The sequence below is a fragment of the Oncorhynchus masou genome, unplaced genomic scaffold (assembly GCF_036934945.1).
Source record: "Oncorhynchus masou masou isolate Uvic2021 unplaced genomic scaffold, UVic_Omas_1.1 unplaced_scaffold_1968, whole genome shotgun sequence".
NCBI lineage: Eukaryota > Metazoa > Chordata > Actinopteri > Salmoniformes > Salmonidae > Oncorhynchus > Oncorhynchus masou.
In genome coordinates this window covers 67,611-90,871 of record NW_027008461.1, presented here as the reverse complement: position 1 = coordinate 90,871, position 23,261 = coordinate 67,611, and the positions used below count along the sequence as shown (strand labels likewise).

Below are 23,261 nucleotides of genomic sequence, written 5' to 3'. Positions count from 1 at the left end.
CCTTAACATGAACCCTGACCTCTTAGCCCTTAACATGAACCCTGACCTCTTAACCCTTAACATGAACCCTGACCTCTTAACCCTTAACATGAACCCGGACCTCTTAACCCTTAACATGAACCCTGACCTCTTAACCCTTATCCTAAGCCTAAACCTAACCCTGACCTCAACCCTTATCTTAACCCTGACCTCTTAACCCTTATCCTAAGCCTAGACTTAACCCTGACCTCTTAACCCTTATCCTAAGCCTGAACTTAACCCTAGCCTTAACGTTAACCCTAACCTTAGCAAGTAATTGCTAATCAACAGGTAGTTTGTTGATAGTATGACCATCCTTTAAAGCATCTACCGATGGAAAATCCGGATTGTCCAAATAATGCGTGACCCAATGATTGTGTCCCAGAGACCCGACGGTGGGGTTCCAGGACAACAACCTCTCCTTCAATGCCAACAAAGGAGCTGACGGTGGGGTACCAGGACAACAACCTCTCCTTCAATGTCAGCAAGACAAAGGAGCTGACGGTGGGGTACCAGGACAACAACCTCTCCTTCAACGTCAACAAAACAAAGGAGCTGATGGTGGGGTACCAGGACAACAACCTCTCCTTCAACGTCAGCAAGACAAAGGAGCTGATGGTGGACTACAGGAAACACAGGGCCGAGCCACGCCCCCCGTTCACATCGATGGGACTGTAGTGGAGCGGGTCGAAAGTGTCAAGTTCCTCTGTGTTCACATCAATAACAATCTATCGTGGTCCAAACACACCTACGCAGTCGTGAAGATGGTACCTTCAGATCCTCAAAGTTCTTCACCATTGAGAGTCTTGACTGACTGCTTGACACCCGACCACAAGGCACCAGAGAGGGTAGTACAGCCCAGTACATCACTGGGGCCAAGCTTCCTGCCATCCAGGACCTCTATAGAGGGTAGTGAGTACAGCCCAGTACATTACTGGGGCCAAGCTTCCTGCCATCCAGGACCTCTATACCAGGGAGTGTCAGAGGAAGGCCCTAAAGATTGTCAAAGACTCCAGCCACGCTTGTCAAAGACTGTTCTCTGTTTCCGCACGGCAAGTGGTACTGATACACCGAGTCTGGAACCAATAGTACCCTGAACAGCTTCTACCCCTGAGGGTGGCAGGTAGCCTAGGGGTTAAGTGTTGGCACCGAAAGATCGCTGGTTCAAATCCCCGAGCTGGCAGTTAACTCACAACAACCGCTCCCCGGGCGCCGACAACGTGGGTTTTTAAGGCCTTAACTCTGAGTCAGAGGGCTTAAATGCGGAAGACTCATTTTGGTTGAATGTGTTGTTGTACAACTGACAAGGTTTTACCTTCCCATTAGACTAGTTAGTGCAGGAAGCTATTTGAACTATTCAACTATCTGCATTTTCACTAACTTGTATGACTCATCACATACGCTGCTACTCTGATCTGTCACTATATTCCTAGTTATATGTACAGATCTACCTCAATTACTTGACACTCCCTGTATATAGCCATGTTATTACCTGGTACTTCCTGTATATAGCCATGTTATTACCTGGTACTTCCTGTATATAGCCATTTTATTACCTGGTACTTCATGTGTGTAGCCATGTTATCGTTACTCATTGTGTATATATTCTTATTTATTATTTCTGTCTTTCTCTCTGCATTGTTGGGAACGGCCAGTCAGTCAGCATTTCACTGTTAGTCTACACCTGTTGTTTTACCAAATCGATTTAATCATCTCCAAACATGAAATTGCTTCCCGAGTATCCTTGAGAGCTCATCTACTGCTACCTGGGGTGTGATGGTCTGGGAGTGCTGACTGAACTCGATGCTCTCTCAACAGCCGTTTCCTTACACAACCTAATACAGTTGAATATACTGTAGGTAGCCTATTGATATCCTACAGGGCAGCTCCTGTTCAAACGGAAGAACTAGATGAGCTGTGATAATATGGATATGCTTTATCATTATGTTTACTTTAAATGGTGGACGAAGTCGTTGCTGTCCAGTGGGAAGGGATGTTGGCGTTTTCTTCCCAGTGTAAATCTACTTCTGTGGTGTGTCTACTGCCTGCTGTCTGTGTTGTGGGTGGCGCTAGATTAAGCTGATTTAAGAACAGCAGACAAATCTAAGGAAAAATGGCACCTATTAACTAAGCAGACCACTGTTTTTAATTCAACAAGTAGCTGTTACATGGAAGGACTTTTACAAATTACACCCTTCCTTCCTTCCCTGTTGGAGGCTTAGAGAAAGGACTGTCTGACTGCAGCCAACCATGGCTATTCTTGGAGACCCTGTATAGTCCTCTGCTGTTTCTATGGCAACAGCACAATCAACTCTGTCATGGAGGCGAGTGAGGTGGATCCCTGGACAGAGGCCATGAAACATAAAACGAACAGGAAGAGAATTTCACTCTTATACGCTCGTTGGCCAGTTTATTAGGTACACCCATCTAGTTCTGGGTTGGATCCACCTTTGCCTCCAGAACACTGTGAATTCTTCAGGGAATCAATTTGCTACATTTTTATAAAGGGACCTTGAATAAAAACCCTGGAATGAGTAGATTGAAGTGAAGGGGGGACGTATATATATTTTTAATGCGGATGTAACGTAGTAAAATGTGGAAAAAGTCAAGGGGTCTGAATATTTTTCACCTGCATTGTATGTATGTACATACATACATAGTGACTCCTCACTGCAGCCCGGTCTCAGAGCAGAGAGAATCCTATAGGGCCTATATATAACACACAGAGTACATCCCAGATGGCAGCATTCCCTATATAGTGGACTGCTTTTTGACGAGGGCTCATGGGGCAGTGGACTGCTTTTTGACGAGGGCTCATGGGGCAGTGGACTGCTTTTTGACGAGGGCTCATGGGGCAGTGGACTGCTTTTTGACGAGGGCTCATGGGGCAGTGGACTGCTTTTTGACGAGGGCTCATGGGGCAGTGGACTGCTTTTTGACGAGGGCTCATGGGGCAGTGGACTGCTTTTGACGAGGGCTCATGGGGCAGTGGACTGCTTTTTGACGAGGGCTCATGGGGCAGTGGACTACACCTTATGACATCCAGTGGAACAGCCACTTTACAATAGTGCATCTAAATCATTTAAGGGGGGGGGGGGTGAGAAGGATTACTTTATCCTATCCTAGGTATTCCTTAAAGAGGTATACAACCATGTGTAGGGTTACTTTTTGACGAGGGCTCAGGGGGCAGTGGACTACTTTTTGACGAGGGCTCAGGGGGCAGTGGACTACTTTTTGACGAGGGCTCAGGGGGCAGTGGACTACTTTTTGACGAGGGCTCAGGGGGCAGTGGACTACTTTTGACGAGGGCTCAGGGGGCAGTGGACTACTTTTTGACGAGGGCTCAGGGGGCAGTGCACTGCTTTTTGACGAGGGCTCGGGGCAGTGGACTACTTTTTGACGAGGGCTCAGGGGGCAGTGGACTACTTTTTGACGAGGGCTCAGGGGGCAGTGGACTACTTTTTGACGAGGGCTCAGGGGGCAGTGCACTACTTTTTGACGAGGGCTCAGGGGGCAGTGGACTGCTTTTTGACGAGGGCTTATGTATAGTGCATAGGATTGCATTTGGTATACAACCATGTGTAGGCTCTACATCTGGGGTCATCCACTCACTGGGGCATGCTGGGTTGTGTTCTCTCCTGGAGAACCCCACTGAACCCCCCCCCCCCCCTGGACAAGCTTGGACACCAGGATGTAAATTAAGAGCACGTTGGATCAAATCTCTTGTGAAAGTCACAGCTCCCCCCATGTGTAGGGAGTGGTAGTGCATCCTAACACCAGGCTACATAGAGGACGGCAGGAAACTCAGGAGTCTGGTTCAGGACAGCAGCTCCCCCCATGTGTAGGGAGTGGTAGTGCATCCTAACACCAGGCTACATAGAGGACCACAGGAAACTCAGGAGTCTGGTTCAGGACAGCAGCTCCCCCCATGTGTAGGGAGTGGTAGTGCATCCTTACACCAGGCTACATAGAGGACCACAGGTAACTCAGGAGTCTGGTTCAGGACAGCAGCTCCCCCCATGTGTAGGGAGTGGTAGTGCATCCTTACACCAGGCTACATAGAGGACCACAGGAAACTCAGGAGTCTGGTTCAGTACAGCAGCTCTTAGCAGCCTGTGATTATGATGCTTTCGGTGTGTCTGGCTTGTTGCTGCTTTAGTTTAACTGAATGTGTCCTTTTATATGTTCTCTCTTGGTGGTAAATGATTTGACGCTGATAGTTTCATTTTTCTCTGGTCTCTACACAGGCTCGTCTTCGGGACCCTGTATCCTGCATACTATTCCTACAAAGCAGTGAAAACCAAAAATGTCAAGGAATATGTAAGTACACAAACCCTTATTTCAACATCATTGATTTCATCATACGTGTGTGTGTGTGTGTGTGTGGGGTTCCCCCGAGGGTGTGTCTTTTATGAGTTTGAAAAGCAGCCCATGTCTGGTCTGAAGGTATTGAGGACATGTCCAGGCATGTGAATGAGAGTTAACTGCCTATGACTGGAACAAACACATTGACATGCCGATCTGTGGAGACGTGCAGCAGGGCACTGTGAAGGATGTGTCTTGTGTCTCTCCCTCCTCTGTCTCTCGTCTCTCCCTCCTCTCCTCTGTCTCTCCCTCCTCTCCTGTGTCTCTCCCTCCTCTCCTCTTGTCTCTCTCTCTCCTCTGTCTCTCGTCTCTCCCTCCTCTGTCTCTCGTCTCTGTCTCTCGTCTCTCCCTCCTCTCCTGTGTCTCTCCCTCCTCTCCTCTGTCTCTCCCTCCTCTCCTCTGTGTCTCTCCCTCCTCTCCTCTGTGTCTCTCCCTCCTCTCCTCTGTGTCTCTCCCTCCTCTCCTCTGTGTCTCTCCCTCCTCTCCTCTGTGTCTCTCCCTCCTCTCCTCTGTGTCTCTCCCTCCTCTCCTCTGTGTCTCTCCCTCCTCTCCTCTGTGTCTCTCCCTCCTCTGTCTCTCGCCTCTGTCTCTCGTCTCTCCCTCCTCTGTCTCTCGTCTCTCCCTCCTCTGTCTCTCGTCTCTCCCTCCTCTGTCTCTCGTCTCCTCCCTCCTCTGTCTCTCGTCTCTCCCTCCTCTGTCTCTCGTCTCTGTCTCTCGTCTCTCCCTCCTCTCCTCTGTCTCTCCCTCCTCTCCTCTGTCTCTCCCTCCTCTCCTGTGTCTCTCCCTCCTCTCCTGTGTCTCTCTCCCTCCTCTCCTCTGTCTCTCTCCCTCCTCTCCTCTGTCTCTCCCTCCTCTCCTCTGTCTCTCCCTCCTCTCCTCTGTCTCTCCCTCCTCTCCTCTGTGTCTCTCCCTCCTCTCCTCTGTGTCTCTCCCTCCTCTCCTCTGTCTCTCTCCCTCCTCTCCTCTGTCTCTCTCCCTCCTCTCCTCTGTGTCTCTCCCTCCTCTCCTCTGTGTCTCTCCCTCCTCTCCTCTGTGTCTCTCCCTCCTCTCCTCTGTGTCTCTCCCTCCTCTCCTCTGTGTCTCTCCCTCCTCTGTCTCTCGCCTCTGTCTCTCGTCTCTCCCTCCTCTGTCTCTCGTCTCTCCCTCCTCTGTCTCTCGTCTCTCCCTCCTCTGTCTCTCGTCTCTCCCTCCTCTGTCTCTCGTCTCTCCCTCCTCTGTCTCTCGTCTCTGTCTCTCGTCTCTCCCTCCTCTCCTCTGTCTCTCCCTCCTCTCCTCTGTCTCTCCCTCCTCTCCTGTGTCTCTCCCTCCTCTCCTCTTGTCTCTCTCCCTCCTCTGTCTCTCGTCTCTCCCTCCTCTGTCTCTCGTCTCTCCCTCTCCTCTGTCTCTCGTCTCTGTCTCTCGTCTCTCCCTCCTCTCCTCTGTCTCTCCCTCCTCTCCTGTGTCTCTCCCTCCTCTTCTCTTGTCTCTCTCTCTCCTCTGTCTCTCGTCTCTCCCTCCTCTGTCTCTCCCTCCTCTCCTGTGTCTCTCCCTCCTCTCCTCTGTGTCTCTCCCTCCTCTCCTCTGTGTCTCTCCCTCCTCTCCTCTGTGTCTCTCCCTCCTCTCCTCTGTGTCTCTCCCTCCTCTCCTCTGTGTCTCTCCCTCCTCTCCTCTTGTGTCTCTCCCTCCTCTCCTCTTGTGTCTCTCTCTCCTCTGTCTCTCGTCTCTCCCTCCTCTGTCTCTCGTCTCTCCCTCCTCTGTCTCTCGTCTCTCCCTCCTCTGTCTCTCGTCTCTGTCTCTCGTCTCTCCCTCCTCTCCTGTGTCTCTCCCTCCTCTCCTGTGTCTCTCCCTCCTCTCCTCTTGTCTCTCTCTCTCCTCTGTCTCTCGTCTCTCTCTCCTCTTGTCTCTCTCTCTCCTCTGTCTCTCGTCTCTCCCTCCTCTGTCTCTCGTCTCTCTCTCGTCTCTCCCTCCTCTCCTCTGTCTCTCCCTCCTCTCCTGTGTCTCTCCCTCCTCTCCTGTGTCTCTCCCTCCTCTCCTCTGTCTCTCTCTCTCCTCTGTCTCTCGTCTCTCCCTCCTCTGTCTCTCGTCTCTCCCTCCTCTGTCTCTCGTCTCTCCCTCCTCTGTCTCTTGTCTCTGTCTCTCGTCTCTCCCTCCTCTCCTCTGTCTCTCGTCTCTCCTCTGTCTCTCGTCTCTCTCTCCTCTTGTCTCTCTCTCTCCTCTTGTCTCTCTCTCTCCTCTTGTCTCTCTCTCTCCTCTTGTCTCTCTCTCTCCTCTGTCTCTCGTCTCTCCCTCCTCTGTCTCTCGTCTCTCTCTCGTCTCTCCCTCCTCTCCTGTGTCTCTCCCTCCTCTCCTGTGTCTCTCCCTCCTCTCCTCTGTCTCTCGTCTCTCCCTCCTCTGTCTCTCGTCTCTCCCTCCTCTGTCTCTCGTCTCTGTCTCTCGTCTCTCCCTCCTCTGTCTCTCGTCTCTGTCTCGTCTCTCCCTCCTCTCCTGTGTCTCTCCCTCCTCTCCTGTGTCTCTCCCTCCTCTCCTCTGTGTCTCTCCCTCCTCTCCTCTGTGTCTCTCCCTCCTCTCCTCTGTGTCTCTCCCTCCTCTCCTCTGTGTCTCTCCCTCCTCTCCTCTGTGTCTCTCCCTCCTCTCCTCTGTCTCTCTCCCTCCTCTCCTCTGTCTCTCTCCCTCCTCTCCTCTGTGTCTCGTCTCTCCCTCCTCTCCTCTGTCTCTCGTCTCTGTCTCTCGTCTCTCCCTCCTCTCCTCTGTGTCTCTCCCTCCTCTCCTCTGTGTCTCTCCCTCCTCTCCTCTGTGTCTCTCCCTCCTCTCCTCTGTGTCTCTCCCTCCTCTCCTCTGTGTCTCGCCCTCCTCTGTGTCTCGCCCTCCTCTCCTCTGTGTCTCGCCCTCCTCTCCTCTGCCTGTTGGTCTGTAGGTCTGTAGCCTGTAGGTCTGTAGGCCTGTAGGTCTGTAGGTCTGTAGCCTGTAGGTCTGTAGGCCTGTAGGTATGTAGGCCTGTAGGTCTGTTGGCCTGTAGGTATGTTGGTCTGTAGCCTGTTGGCCTAGAGCCTGTTAGTCTGTAGTCCTGTACTGACCTGCTCACACCTTATTGCAGAGTTCCCTGGAGAGTTCTTTTTGGACATAACACTGTAAAACACCAGCCAATCAGCTCCAAGTGATTTTTAATTTAAGAAATCTGTTCCAAAGTTCCATATATATATATATATATATATATGTTCCATATATCTTTGTTGTTCCAACAGGTGTATGTCTAGCATACTGTAACATGTAGGAGGTGTTGATTATCTCTCTCTTGCTCTGTTCCAACAGGTCCGTTGGATGATGTACTGGATTGTGTTTGCTCTCTACACCGTAGTGGAGACAATCACAGACCTCACTGTAGCCTGGTAAGACTGAATACAGACCTCGCTGTAGCCTGAGTACAGACCTCGCTGTAGCCTGAGTACAGACCTCGCTGTAGCCTGAGTACAGACCTCGCTGTAGCCTGAGTACAGACCTCGCTGTAGCCTGGGTACAGACCTCGCTGTAGCCTGAGTACAGACCTCGCTGTAGCCTGAGTACAGACCTCGCTGTAGCCTGGGTACAGACCTCGCTGTAGCCTGGGTACAGACCTCGCTGTAGCCTGGGTACAGACCTCGCTGTAGCCTGAGTACAGACCTCGCTGTAGCCCGAGTACAGACCTCGCTGTGGCCCGGGTACAGACCTCGCTGTGGCCCGGGTACAGACCTCGCTGTGGCCCGGGTACAGACCTCGCTGTGGCGGGTACAGACCTCGCTGTGGCCCGGGTACAGACCTCGCTGTGGCCCGGGTACAGACCTCGCTGTGGCCCGGGTACAGACCTCGCTGTGGCCCGGGTACAGACCTCGCTGTGGCCCGGGTACAGACCTCGCTGGGCCCGGGTACAGACCTCGCTGTGGCCCGGGTACAGACCTCGCTGTGGCCCGGGTACAGACCTCGCTGTGGCCCGGGTACAGACCCGCTGTGGCCCGGGTACAGACCTCGCTGTGGCCCGGGTACAGACCTCGCTGTGGCCCGGGTACAGACCTCGCTGTGGCCCGGGTACAGACCTCGCTGTGGCCCGGGTACAGACCTCGCTGTGGCCCGGGTACAGACCTCGCTGTGGCCCGGGTACAGACCTCGCTGTGGCCCGGGTACAGACCTAGGCAGACCTAACCCTTTGCCTAGCGCTAACCCTTTGCCTAGCGCTAACCCTTTGCCTAGCGCTAACCCAATGCCTTTCCCTAGCGCTAACCCAATGCCTTTCCCTAGCGCTAACCCTTTGCCTTTCCCTAGCGCTAACCCTTTGCCTTTCCCTAGCGCTAACCCTTTGCCTAGCGCTAACCCTTTGCCTAACCGTAACCCAATGCCTTTCCCTAACGCTAACCCTTAACACAATGCCTTTCCCTAACGCTTACCTGAATCTATGCCTAACCTTAATCTGACCCTTGTTCCTAACGCTCACCTGTACTATGAGATATCTGGTCTCTCTCTCTAGGTTCCCCCTGTACTATGAGATATCTGGTCTCTCTCTCTCTCTCTCTAGGTTCCTTCCCCATGGAATATGAGATATCTGGTCTCTTTCTAGGTTCCTTCCCCCTGTACTATGAGATATCTGGTCTCTCTAGGTTAATACTATAATGTGGTGTCTCTCTTTAGGTTCCCCCTGTACTATTGAGATATCTGGTCTCTCTCTCTAGGTTCCCCCTGTACTATGAGATATCTGGTCTCTCTCTCTAGGTTCCTTCCCCCTGTACTATGAGATATCTGGTCTCTCTCTAGGTTCCCCCTGTACTATGAGATATCTGGTCTCTCTCTAGGTTCCCCCTGTACTATGAGATATCTGGTCTCTCTTTCTAGGTTCCTTCCCCCTGTACTATGAGATATCTGGTCTCTCTCTCTAGGTTCCTTCCCCCTGTACTATGAGATATCTGGTCTCTCTAGGTTAATACTGTAATGTGGTGTCTCTCTCTAGGTTCCCCCTGTACTATGAGATATCTGGTCTCTCTCTAGGTTCCTTCCCCCTGTACTATGAGATATCTGGTCTCTCTCTCTCTCTAGGTTCCTTCCCCATGGAATATGAGATATCTGGTCTCTCTTTCTAGGTTCCTTCCCCATGGAATATGAGATATCTGGTCTCTCTTTCTAGGTTCCTTCCCCCTGTACTATGAGATATCTGGTCTCTCTCTAGGTTCCTTCCCCCTGTACTATGAGATATCTGGTCTCTCTCTCTTGGTTCCTTCCCCCTGTACTATGAGATATCTGGTCTCTCTCTCTAGGTTCCCCCTGTACTATGAGATATCTGGTCTCTCTCTCTAGGTTCCCCCTGTACTATGAGATATCTGGTCTCTCTCTCTAGGTTCCCCCTGTACTATGAGATATCTGGTCTCTCTCTCTAGGTTCCCCCTGTACTATGAGATATCTGGTCTCTCTCTCTAGGTTCCTTCCCCCTGTACTATGAGATATCTGGTCTCTCTCTCTCTTGGTTCCTTCCCCCTGTACTATTGAGATATCTGGTCTCTCTCTCTAGGTTCCTTCCCCCTGTACTTTGAGATATCTGGTCTCTCTCTCTAGGTTCCTTCCCCCTGTACTATGAGATATCTGGTCTCTCTCTCTAGGTTCCTTCCCCCTGTACTATGAGATATCTGGTCTCTCTCTCTAGGTTCCTTCCCCCTGTACTATGAGATATCTGGTCTCTCTCTAGGTTCCTTCCCCCTGTACTATGAGATATCTGGTCTCTCTCTCTAGGTTCCTTCCCCTGTACTATGAGATATCTGGTCTCTCTCTAGGTTCCTTCCCCCTGTACTATGAGATATCTGGTCTCTCTCTCTAGGTTCCCCCTGTACTATGAGATATCTGGTCTCTCTCTCTAGGTTCCCCCTGTACTATGAGATATCTGGTCTCTCTCTCTAGGTTCTCCCTGTACTATGAGATATCTGGTCTCTCTTTAGGTTCCTTCCCCCTGTACTATGAGATATCTGGTCTCTCTCTAGGTTCCTTCCCCCTGTACTATGAGATATCTGGTCTCTAGGTTAATAGTGTAATGTGGTGTCTCTCTCTAGGTTCCCCCTGTACTATGAGATTAAGATCGCATTTGTTATCTGGTTGCTGTCTCCCTACACCAGAGGAGCTAGTCTCATCTACAGGAAGTGTCTCCATCCTCTACTGTCCTCAAGAGAGAGGGTAAGACCGACTGACTGAGCACTGTAACTGTGTATTGAATGTGTTTTGAATATGAAGCCTCGTCAAGCAACAGAAGAATACGTTTGAGTCCTATCCCTGTTTGTATTCCTTCTACTAAGAAAGCAGGCTGACGCGTAAAATGACCTGCGGTCAGTTCATGACAGGATATTCAGCTTCTGTGTTGTCATGGGTTTTGACACGTTGTTGCATACTATAGTTGTTGTTCTGTGCACTGACTCTCTGTTTGTCTCTGTGACGGTTGTTGTCACCAGGAGATAGATGAGTACATTGTCCAGGCCAAGGAGCGCAGCTACGAGACCATGGTGACCTTCGGCAAGCAGGGCCTAAGTATAGCTGCTACTGCAGCTGTCTCCGCAGCTGTCAAGGCAAGTACTGCACGAGCCCCCCCCCCCCCCCACCACCACCCCTTGTTACTGGCGCTGACTTTGCTAATATGATACTTTGAGGGAAAATGTACTTACTGTGATATGTGGTTCTCTCACCTAGCTATCTGAATATACTAACTACTGTGATATGTGGTTGTCTCACCTAGCTATCTGAATAAACTAACTACTGTGATATGTGGTTGTCTCACCTAGCTATCTGAATATACTAACTACTGTGATATGTGGTTGTCTCACCTAGCTATCTGAATATACTAACTAACTACTGTGATATGTGGTTGTCCCTCCTAGCTATCTGAATATACTAACTACTGTGATATGTGGTTGTCCCACCTAGCTATCTGAATATACTAGCTACTGTGATATGTGGTTGTCTCACCTAGCTATCTGAATATACTAACTACTGTGATATGTGGTTGTCCCACCTAGCTATCTCAATATACTAACTACTGTAATATGTGGTTGTCTCACCTAGCTATCTGAATATACTAACTACTGTGATATGTGGTTGTCCCTCCTCGCTATCTGAATATACTAACTACTGTGATATGTGGTTGTCTCACCTAGCTATCTGAATATACTAACTACTGTGATATGTGGTTGTCTCACCTAGCTATCTGAATATACGAACTACTGTGATATGGGGTTGTCTCACCTAGCTATCTGAATATACTAGCTACTGTGATATGTGGTTGTCTCACCTAGCTATCTGAATATACTAACTACTGTGATATGTGGTTGTCCCTCCTCGCTATCTGAATATACTAACTACTGTGATATGTGGTTGTCTCACCTAGCTATCTGAATATACTAACTACTGTGATATGTGGTTGTCCCACCTAGCTATCTGATGATGAATATACTAACTACTGTGATATGTGGTTGTCTCACCTAGCTATCTGAATATACTAACTACTGTGATATGTGGTTGTCCCACCTAGCTATCTGAATATACTAACTACTGTGATATGTGGTTGTCCCACCTAGCTATCTGAATATACTAACTACTGTGATATGTGGTTGTCTCACCTAGCTATCTGAATATACTAACTACTGTGATATGTGGTTGTCCCACCTAGCTATCTGAATATACTAACTACTGTGATATGTGGTTGTCCCACCTAGCTATCTGAATATACTAACTACTGTGATATGTGGTTGTCCCACCTAGCTATCTGAAAATACTAACTACTGTGATATGTGGTTGTCCCTCCTAGCTATCTGAATATACTAACTACTGTGATATGGGGTTGTCCCACCTAGCTATCTGAATATACTAACTACTGTGATATGTGGTTGTCCCACCTAGCTATCTGAATATACTAACTACTGTGATATGTGGTTGTCCCACCTAGCTATCTGAATATACTAACTACTGTGATATGTGGTTGTCCCTCCTAGCTATATGAATATACTAACTACTGTGATATGTGGTTGTCCCTCCTAGCTATCTGAATATACTAACTACTGTGATATGTGGTTGTCCCTCCTAGCTATCTGAATATACTAACTGCTGTGATATGTGGTTGTCCCACCTAGCTATCTGAATATACTAACTACTGTGATATGTGGTTGTCTCACCTAGCTATCTGAATATACTAACTACTGTGATATGTGGTTGTCCCACCTAGCTATCTGAATATACTAACTACTGTGATATGTGGTTGTCCCACCTAGCTATCTGAATATACTAACTACTGTGATGTGGTTGTCCCACCAAGCTATCTGAATATACTAACTACTGTGATATGTGGTTGTCTCACCTAGCTATCTGAATATATGAACTACTGTGATATGTGGTTGTCCCACCTAGCTATCTGAATATACTAACTACTGTAATATGTGGTTGTCCCTGCTCGCTATCTTACGATGAATGCCCTAAATAAGTCGCTCTGGATAAAGAGTCTGTTTCAAGGACTGACGTGGAAACGTGTCTGTGAGATTCTCTATTGGGTGTAACTGCAAACAGCCATGCACAGAGCAGCACGTGTCAGTCACTGGGCTAACAGCCATGCACAGAGCAGCACGTGCCAGTCCCTGGGCTCACAGCCATGCACAGAGCAGCACGTGCCAGTCCCTGGGCTCACAGCCATGCACAGAGCAGCACGTGCCAGTCCCTGGGCTCACAGCCATGCACAGAGCAGCACGTGCCAGTCCCTGGGCTCACAGCCATGCACAGAGCAGCACGTGCCAGTCCCTGGGCTCACAGCCATGCACAGAGCAGCACGTGCCAGTCCCTGGGCTCACAGCCATGCACAGAGCAGCACGTGCCAGTCATTGGGCTCACAGCCATGCACAGAGCAGCACGTGCCAGTCCCTGGGCTCACAGCCATGCACAGAGCAGCACGTGCCAGTCCCTGGGCTCACAGCCATGCACAGAGCAGCACGTGCCAGTCCCTGGGCTCACAGCCATGCACAGAGCAGCACGTGCCAGTCCCTGGGCTCACAGCCATGCACAGAGCAGCACGTGCCAGTCCCTGGGCTCACAGCCATGCACAGAGCAGCACGTGCCAGTCCCTGGGCTCACAGCCATGCACAGAGCAGCACGTGCCAGTCCCTGGGCTCACAGCCATGCACAGAGCAGCACGTGCCAGTCCCTGGCCATGCACAGAGCACAGCCATGCACAGAGCAGCACGTGCCAGTCCCTGGGCTCACAGCCATGCACAGAGCAGCACGTGCCAGTCATTGGGCTCACAGCCATGCACAGAGCAGCACGTGCCAGTCCCTGGGCTCACAGCCATGCACAGAGCAGCACGTGCCAGTCACTGGGCTAACAGCCATGCACAGAGCAGCACGTGCCAGTCCCTGGGCTAACAGCCATGCACAGAGCAGCACGTGCCAGTCCCTGGGCACACAGCCATGCACAGAGCAGCACGTGCCAGTCCCTGGGCTCACAGCCATGCACAGAGCAGCACGTGCCAGTCCCTGGGCTCACAGCCATGCACAGAGCAGCACGTGCCAGTCCCTGGGCTCACAGCCATGCACAGAGCAGCACGTGCCAGTCCCTGGGCTCACAGCCATGCACAGAGCAGCACGTGCCAGTCATTGGGCTCACAGCCATGCACAGAGCAGCACGTGCCAGTCCCTGGGCTAACAGCCATGCACAGAGCAGCACGTGCCAGTCCCTGGGCTCACAGCCATGCACAGAGCAGCACGTGCCAGTCCCTGGGCTCACAGCCATGCACAGAGCAGCACGTCCAGTCCCTGGGCTAACAGCCATGCACAGAGCAGCACGTGCCAGTCCCTGGGCTCACAGCCATGCACAGAGCAGCACGTGCCAGTCCCTGGGCTCACAGCCATGCACAGAGCAGCACGTGCCAGTCCCTGGGCTCACAGCCATGCACAGAGCAGCACGTGCCAGTCCCTGGGCTCACAGCCATGCACAGAGCAGCACGTGCCAGTCCCTGGGCTCACAGCCATGCACAGAGCAGCACGTGCCAGTCATTGGGCTCACAGCCATGCACAGAGCAGCACGTGCCAGTCCCTGGGCTCACAGCCATGCACAGAGCAGCACGTGCCAGTCCCTGGGCTGTGTCATCAGGATTCAACACAGAGGGACTAGTGTTTGTTCTCCTCTACTCTTAATAGGACTTTTGTTGCTTCAGAGACAGTTCCATGGAGGCATCGGTCTTGTCTGATCTGATTGATGTGCTGGTATTGTGTCCGGGTGCTGACTGTTTGTGACTAACAATAGGAACATGCTAGTGTGGAGCCCTATAAAGTCTGCCATGAGGACGGAATCCAGGCATTTTAAAACGGAATTCAACAATATTTTAAAATGTGTTGACCTTAGTAGGAACTCAACAAATGTATTGAATTTATTAGAAAACATATATTGGTTTGAACCCAGTTAATCAAAACATATGAACAAAATGTATCAGGGATTTGGTATTTTCCCTACAACTTTCTGCAAGGACACAGGAATGCCTGTGTGTGTTGGTCTACCAGTTAGCGATGATGCAATTCATGATAACCGTCTTCTGGTGGAAAGGCTTTCCAAAAAAAACTGTTTCTATTAAATGTTAACTACAAAGTAGCCTCTGCCTACCTGCCAGAATGAGATGATTATTTGCTTCAATCAAGTGGCCATTTTTTTTTTTTTTAGCAAACAAGGCCATCACGTGCTACAGGAACACCGCTAACCATACAAGTTTCTTGCACTTGAATTAAAGCGTATCAACACCCCAAAATTGACATATATCTTAGATTTTTTACAGACCTCCAAAGTGGTCTCCACATTATGGACTAAGAACACCCAAAAGTTTTTTTTATAAGTGTGATTTTTGCGAGAAGAAAATAGGCAGAAATCTGAAACCTGGGGTGGGGAAACAGATTTGGGACACAGAGCCTCGGTCCAGGCCTGGATAAACAACCTGAGCATGCTAGCTGGGACAGGCCTGGATAAACAACCTGAGCATGCTAGCTGAGACAGAGCCTCGGTCCAGGCCTGGATAAACAACCTGAGCATGCTAGCTGGGACAGAGTCTCGGTCCAGGCCTGGATAAACAACCTGAGCATGCTAGCTGAGACAGAGCCTCGGTCCAGGCCTGGATAAACAACCTGAGCATGCTAGCTGGGACAGAGCCTCGGTCCAGGCCTGGATAAACAACCTGAGCATGCTAGCTGGGACAGAGCCTCGGTCCAGGCCTGGATAAACAACCTGAGCATGCTAGCTGGTCCAGGCCTGGATAAACAACCTGAGCATGCTAGCTGAGACAGAGTCTCGGTCCAGGCCTGGATAAACAACCTGAGCATGCTAGCTGGGACAGAGCCTCGGTCCAGGCCTGGATAAACAACCTGAGCATGCTAGCTGAGACAGAGCCTCGGTCCAGGCCTGGATAAACAACCTGAGCATGCTAGCTGAGACAGAGCCTCGGTCCAGGCCTGGATAAACAACCTGAGCATGCTAGCTGAGACAGAGCCTCGGTCCAGGCCTGGATAAACAACCTGAGCATGCTAGCTGAGACCGTCTCGGTCCAGGCCTGGATAAACAACCTGAGCATGCTAGCTGAGACAGAGTCTCGGTCCAGGCCTGGATAAACAACCTGAGCATGCTAGCTGAGACAGAGCCTCGGTCCAGGCCTGGATAAACAACCTGAGCATGCTAGCTGGGACAGAGTCTCGGTCCAGGCCTGGATAAACAACCTGAGCATGCTAGCTGGGACAGAGCCTCGGTCCAGGCCTGGATAAACAACCTGAGCATGCTAGCTGGGACAGAGCCTCGGTCCAGGTCTGGATAAACAACCTGAGCATGCTAGCTGGTCCAGGCCTGGATAAACAACCTGAGCATGCTAGCTGAGACAGAGCCTCGGTCCAGGCCTGGATAAACAACCTGAGCATGCTAGCTGGGACAGAGCCTCGGTCCAGGCCTGGATAAACAACCTGAGCATGCTAGCTGAGACAGAGCCTCGGTCCAGGCCTGGATAAACAACCTGAGCATGCTAGCTGAGACAGAGCCTCGGTCCAGGCCTGGATAAACAACCTGAGCATGCTAGCTGGGACAGAGCCTCGGTCCAGGCCTGGATAAACAACCTGAGCATGCTAGCTGGGACAGGCCTGGATAAACAACCTGAGCATGCTAGCTGGGACAGAGCCTCGGTCCAGGCCTGGATAAACAACCTGAGCATGCTAGCTGGGACAGAGCCTCGGTCCAGGCCTGGATAAACAACCTGAGCATGCTAGCTGGGACAGAGCCTCGGTCCAGGCCTGGATAAACAACCTGAGCATGCTAGCTGAGACAGAGTCTTTATCCAGGCCTGGATAAACAACCTGAGCATGCTAGCTGAGACAGAGTCTTTATCCAGGCCTGGATAAACAACCTGAGCATGCTAGCTGAGACAGAGTCTTGGTCCAGGCCTGGATAAACAACCTGAGCATGCTAGCTGAGACAGAGTCTTGGTCCAGGCCTGGATAAACAACCTGAGCATGCTAGCTGAGACAGAGCCTCGGTCCAGGCCTGGATAAACAACCTGAGCATGCTAGCTGGGACAGAGTCTCGGTCCAGGCCTGGATAAACAACCTGAGCATGCTAGCTGAGACAGAGCCTCGGTCCAGGCCTGGATAAACAACCTGAGCATGCTAGCTGGGACAGAGCCTCGGTCCAGGCCTGGATAAACAACCTGAGCATGCTAGCTGAGACAGAGCCTCGGTCCAGGCCTGGATAAACAACCTGAGCATGCTAGCTGAGACAGAGCCTCGGTCCAGGCCTGGATAAACAACCTGAGCATGCTAGCTGGGACAGAGTCTCGGTCCAGGCCTGGATAAACAACCTGAGCATGCTAGCTGAGACAGAGCCTCGGTCCAGGCCTGGATAAACAACCTGAGCATGCTAGCTGGGACAGAGCCTCGGTCCAGGCCTGGATAAACAACCTGAGCATGCTAGCTGTGACAGAGCCTCGGTCCAGGCCTGGATAAACAACCTGAGCATGCTAGCTGGGACAGAGCCTCGGTCCAGGCCTGGATAAACAACCTGAGCATGCTAGCTGGGACAGAGCCTCGGTCCAGGCCTGGATAAACAACCTGAGCATGCTAGCTGGGACAGAGTCTCGGTCCAGGCCTGGATAAACAACCTGAGCATGCTAGCTGAGACAGAGCCTCGGTCCAGGCCTGGATAAACAACCTGAGCATGCTAGCTGGGACAGAGTCTCGGTCCAGGCCTGGATAAACAACCTGAGCATGCTAGCTGAGAGAGTCTCGGTCCAGGCCTGGATAAACAACCTGAGCATGCTAGCTGGGACAGAGCCTCGGTCCAGGCCTGGATAAACAACCTGAGCATGCTAGCTGAGACAGAGCCTCGGTCCAGGCCTGGATAAACAACCTGAGCATGCTAGCTGAGACAGAGCCTCGGTCCAGGCCTGGATAAACAACCTGAGCATGCTAGCTGGGACAGAGCCTCGGTCCAGGCCTGGATAAACAACCTGAGCATGCTAGCTGAGACAGAGCCTCGGTCCAGGCCTGGATAAACAACCTGAGCATGCTAGCTGGGACAGAGCCTCGGTCCAGGCCTGGATAAACAACCTGAGCATGCTAGCTGAGACAGAGCCTCGGTCCAGGCCTGGATAAACAACCTGAGCATGCTAGCTGGGACAGAGCCTCGGTCCAGGCCTGGATAAACAACCTGAGCATGCTAGCTGAGACAGAGCCTCGGTCCAGGCCTGGATAAACAACCTGAGCATGCTAGCTGGGACAGAGCCTCGGTCCAGGCCTGGATAAACAACCTGAGCATGCTAGCTGGGACAGAGCCTCGGTCCAGGCCTGGATAAACAACCTGAGCATGCTAGCTGAGACAGAGCCTCGGTCCAGGCCTGATAAACAACCTGAGCATGCTAGCTGGGACAGAGCCTCGGTCCAGGCCTGGATAAACAACCTGAGCATGCTAGCTGGTCCAGGCCTGGATAAACAACCTGAGCATGCTAGCTGAGACAGAGCCTCGGTCCAGGCCTAGATAAACAACCTGAGCATGCTAGCTGTGACAGAGCCTCGGTCCAGGCCTGGATAAAGCAACAATAGACTGCCTTCTTTCTATGTCCTATCTCTCAACACAAAGTCAGAAACCGCATATAACCTTGACTCTGCATCCAGCAGCCTCTCTCACTGTCTCTTCCTGGAGCTTGTAAAGACAAATATTTTATGTCTCTACTCTGCCTCTATCAAACCAGCCAATTGATCAGGTCTTCTATGGCTCTACTTTCCCCCTCCTCCTAGTCTCTTCTTGTTGTTCTGTCCTCCTGACTGTGTTCTAACGTTGGTGTTGATCTGTCTTTCTACCAATCTTGTCTGACATGCAGTCTGTCTCTAGGGGCACAGCACTACTAGTGGCAGCTCTCTGAGGTAATAATGATAGAGATATATTTTACTGGAGCATGAAGAAATGCCTCAGATCTCGGGCTGGGCGATTATGGCCAAAATCTCACATATCCCGATAATGACACATATCACGATTATAGCAAAAAAAAATTGTAAATTCGATTTCTGCATATTGAGAATTTCCACACTGTCCCGTAGGCCTGCATTATATGGGCTAGTCATCTGGGCCTTATTTTGAACCAAATGTTGCAATTTGACATGAGATTTAGAGCGAAACACTTGGGTTAACTGTTGGAATCATGGGAATAGAATGTATATTATAATTATATAGTAAAAATATAATTGGGCACTTTTAATACAGTGTTTGACTGAGACAACGAATGAAATTGTCAGGGAGGAGTTGTGTGACAGGGTAGGAACTATGATCTTTGGCTCGATTGAACGTGTTGTCATACTTCATGTATCTAACATATTCTTGCTTTGCGTTTACCTCTTTAATTTATAAGACACTGTTGCACAAACAACATGCTGATTCAGGCCTAAACAATCACTGATATTATCAGGCTGTATTAGCTAAGTTACGTTTGCTCTTACGCAGTACATTTATTAGCTAGCTAGCGATTAGCATTAGTGGCTAACAATTAGCGGCTAAGATTTAGGAACAACTTACTAAGAAAAGACAAACAAGCTAATAGTGTAATTATAGAACGCTAGTAGATGTATATATTAAGAAGCAAAGGGAAAGCAACGTTGTTGTCGTCAACAGTGTTACTTGTGCTGCATTGACCAGGCGGACTGAACACATGGGTCACGTGGTTGAGGAACATCCAATGCGCTCCTTGAGTGACAGGGGGCGGGGCTAGGTGTGTGCGGAAGGCGTCATAAAGAGAGAGGAACACATGGACGTTACACACTGCCGTCACATTTAACAAGTCAAACATTCAAATACCTGGGATAGAAGGTAAAGTTAAAACCCCAACCAGTCCGTGCACCAGTACCGGTATATCGCTGAACACAGTATACCGCCCAGCCCGACTCAGCTCATTCATAGATTCACCTATTCATCGGTTTTTATGGCGTTTGCTAGTCTGTTATCTTTTTGGTATTTTCTGTGATGTTGTCAAGCTGTGCTGCACACACGACCACTAATGTTCCCTTTATGATAGTACACATCCTGTCTGTTCCCCAGTTCTGTTATGGAAAAGGTTCTGCGTTGTCATAAGCTGTTTGAAAACACGATGATAAACACTGAATAGATTCTAGGAATTTAACTTATGTAGTAGTTTGTATCAGAACACAAACACTCCCTCAGCCTGTTACTGTCTGTCAGAACACAACAACACAAACACTCCCTCAGCATGTTACTGTCTGTCACAACACAACAACACAAACACTCCCTCAGCATGTTACTGTCTGTCAGAACACAACAACACAAACACTCCCTCAGCCTGTTACTGTCTGTCACAACACAACAACACAAACACTCCCTCAGCATGTTACTGTCTGTCAGAACACAACAACAAACACTCCCTCAGCATGTTACTGTCTGTCAGAACACAACAACACAAACACTCCCTCAGCATGTTACTGTCTGTCAGAACACAACAACACAAACACTCCCTCAGCATGTTACTGTCTGTCAGAACACAACAACACAAACACTCCCTCAGCATGTTACTGTCTGTCACAACACAAACACTCCCTCAGCATGTTACTGTCTGTCAGAACACAACAACACAAACACTCCCTCGGCATGTTACTGTCTGTCAGAACACAACACAAACACTCCCTCAGCATGTTACTGTCTGTCAGAACACAACAACACAAACACTCCCTCAGCCTGTTACTGTCTGTCAGAACACAACAACACAAACACTCCCTCAGCATGTTACTGTCTGTCAGAACACAACAACACAAACACTCCCTCAGCATGTTACTGTCTGTCAGAACACAACAACACAAACACTCCCTCAGCATGTTACTGTCTGTCAGAACACAACAACACAAACACTCCCTCAGCATGTTACTGTCTGTCAGAACACAACAACACAAACACTCCTCAGCATGTTACTGTCTGTCAGAACACAACAACACAAACACTCCCTCAGCATGTTACTGTCTGTCAGAACACAACAACACAAACACTCCCTCAGCATGTTACTGTCTGTCAGAACACAACAACACAAACACTCCCTCAGCATGTTACTGTCTGTCAGAACACAACAACACAAACACTCCCTCAGCATGTTACTGTCTGTCAGAACACAACAACACAAACACTCCCTCAGCATGTTACTGTCTGTCAGAACACAACAACACAAACACTCCCTCAGCATGTTACTGTCTGTCAGAACACAACAACACAAACACTCCCTCAGCATGTTACTGTATCAGAACACAAACACTCCTTCAGCATGTTACTGTATTTTGTCGGAGATACTGGAGCCATGATGTCATGAGGAGAGGCGTTTAGAGGACAGTGTTATCCCTGTGGTGACACTAACTGTGTGTGTGTGTGTGTGTGTGTGTGTGTATAGGGCCAGGGGGCGATCACAGAGAAGCTGAGGAGCTTCAGTATGCACGACCTGACTCAGATACCCCTCGACGACGCAGCAGCCAATCAGATCTATACGGCCCATGCCGGCAACCCTGCCGTGAGCAGGAGGGCGCTCGCCGCAAACTCGACCGACAGAACAGGTAGGACATGTTTTACACACACACAGGTCCATACATGAACCCATCACCTCGTACCTTCCACTGGTCTGTTAATCATTGATCTGAAGAGGGAGCCAATTATACCACAGTAAGACTCTGGTCTCCACCTTCCTCAAACATCCTCTATAGCTGGGTCTGTGTTGAGTAACACGGGTTAACCCTCCCTGTGAGTAACACGGGTTAACCCTCCCTGTGAGTAACACGGGTTAACCCTCCCTGTGAGTAACACGGGTTAACCCTCCCTGTGAGTAACACGGGTTAACCCTCCCTGTGAGCCCTGGTCTAAAGCAGTGTCCTCTATAGGATGTAGGGTGCCTATGAGCCAGTGATTCCAGCTGTTCGTCTCTAAGAGCTTTGCACACCTGGATTGTACAACATTTGCCCATTTCTATTATTTTCAAACTTCTTCATGCTCTTTCGAATTGGTTGTTGATCACTGCAAGACAACCGTTCTGCACCCTATTCCCTATGTAGTGCACCCTATTCCCTATGTAGTGTGATCAGCTGCAAGGTCAGATGTGGTGGTTCCATTCTGCACCCTATTCCCTATGTAGTGTCTCCTCAGGTTGACAGAGGATCAGTACAGGGAGGGGTTGGTTCTGTTCTCCTCAGGTTGACAGAGGATCAGTACAGGGAGGGGTTGGTTCTGTTCTCCTCAGGTTGACAGAGGATCAGTACAGGGAGGGGTTGGTTCTGTTCTCAGGTTGACAGAGGATCAGTACAGGGAGGGGTTGGTTGGTTCTGTTCTCAGGTTGACAGAGGATCAGTACAGGGAGGGGTTGGTTCTGTTCTCCTCAGGTTGACAGAGGATCAGTACAGGGAGGGGTTGGTTCTGTTCTCCTCAGGTTGACAGAGGATCAGTACAGGGAGGGGTTGGTTCTGTTCTCAGGTTGACAGAGGATCAGTACAGGGAGGGGTTGGTTCTGTTCTACTCAGGTTGACAGATGATCAGTACAGGGAGGGGTTGGTTCTGTTCTCAGGTTGACAGAGGATCAGTACAGGGAGGGGTTGGTTCTGTTCTCCTCAGGTTGACAGAGGATCAGTACAGGGAGGGGTTGGTTCTGTTCTACTCAGGTTGACAGAGGATCAGTACAGGGAGGGGTTGGTTCTGTTCTCCTCAGGTTGACAGAGGATCAGTACAGGGAGGGGTTGGTTGGTTCTGTTCTCCTCAGGTTGACAGAGGATCAGTACAGGGAGGGGTTGGTTCTGTTCTACTCAGGTTGACAGATGATCAGTACAGGGAGGGGTTGGTTCTGTTCTCAGGTTGACAGATGATCAGTACAGGGAGGGGTTGGTTCTGTTCTCAGGTTGACAGAGGATCAGTACAGGGAGGGGTTGGTTCTGTTCTCCTCAGGTTGACAGAGGATCAGTACAGGGAGGGGTTGGTTCTGTTCTACTCAGGTTGACAGAGGATCAGTACAGGGAGGGGTTGGTTCTGTTCTCCTCAGGTTGACAGAGGATCAGTACAGGGAGGGGTTGGTTGGTTCTGTTCTCCTCAGGTTGACAGAGGATCAGTACAGGGAGGGGTTGGTTCTGTTCTCAGGTTGACAGAGGATCAGTACAGGGAGGGGTTGGTTCTGTTCTCCTCAGGTTGACAGAGGATCAGTACAGGGAGGGGTTGGTTGGTTCTGTTCTCCTCAGGTTGACAGAGGATCAGTACAGGGAGGGGTTGGTTCTGTTCTACTCAGGTTGACAGAGGATCAGTACAGGGAGGGGTTGGTTGGTTCTGTTCTCCTCAGGTTGACAGAAGATCAGTACAGGGAGGGGTTGGTTCTGTTCTCAGGTTGACAGAT

The 23,261-nt window shown here is 50.3% G+C and overlaps 1 protein-coding gene across 1 annotated transcript in view; it reads left to right on the top strand.

The window, feature by feature from the left end:
- Positions 1-403: 403 nt before the first annotated feature.
- LOC135532650 (uncharacterized) overlaps positions 404-23,261 on the top strand; it is a gene marked incomplete at its 5' end in the record, with an annotated part of 36,031 nt that continues 13,173 nt past the window's right edge. Inside the window, 8 exons of the mRNA XM_064960117.1 lie at positions 404-465; positions 3,178-3,561; positions 3,799-3,859; positions 4,239-4,338; positions 7,672-7,748; positions 10,422-10,542; positions 10,815-10,928; positions 21,291-21,450. Coding sequence (XP_064816189.1) covers positions 404-465; positions 3,178-3,561; positions 3,799-3,859; positions 4,239-4,338; positions 7,672-7,748; positions 10,422-10,542; positions 10,815-10,928; positions 21,291-21,450 — 1,079 coding nt within the window. The remainder of the gene's footprint in view (positions 466-3,177; positions 3,562-3,798; positions 3,860-4,238; positions 4,339-7,671; positions 7,749-10,421; positions 10,543-10,814; positions 10,929-21,290; positions 21,451-23,261) is intronic.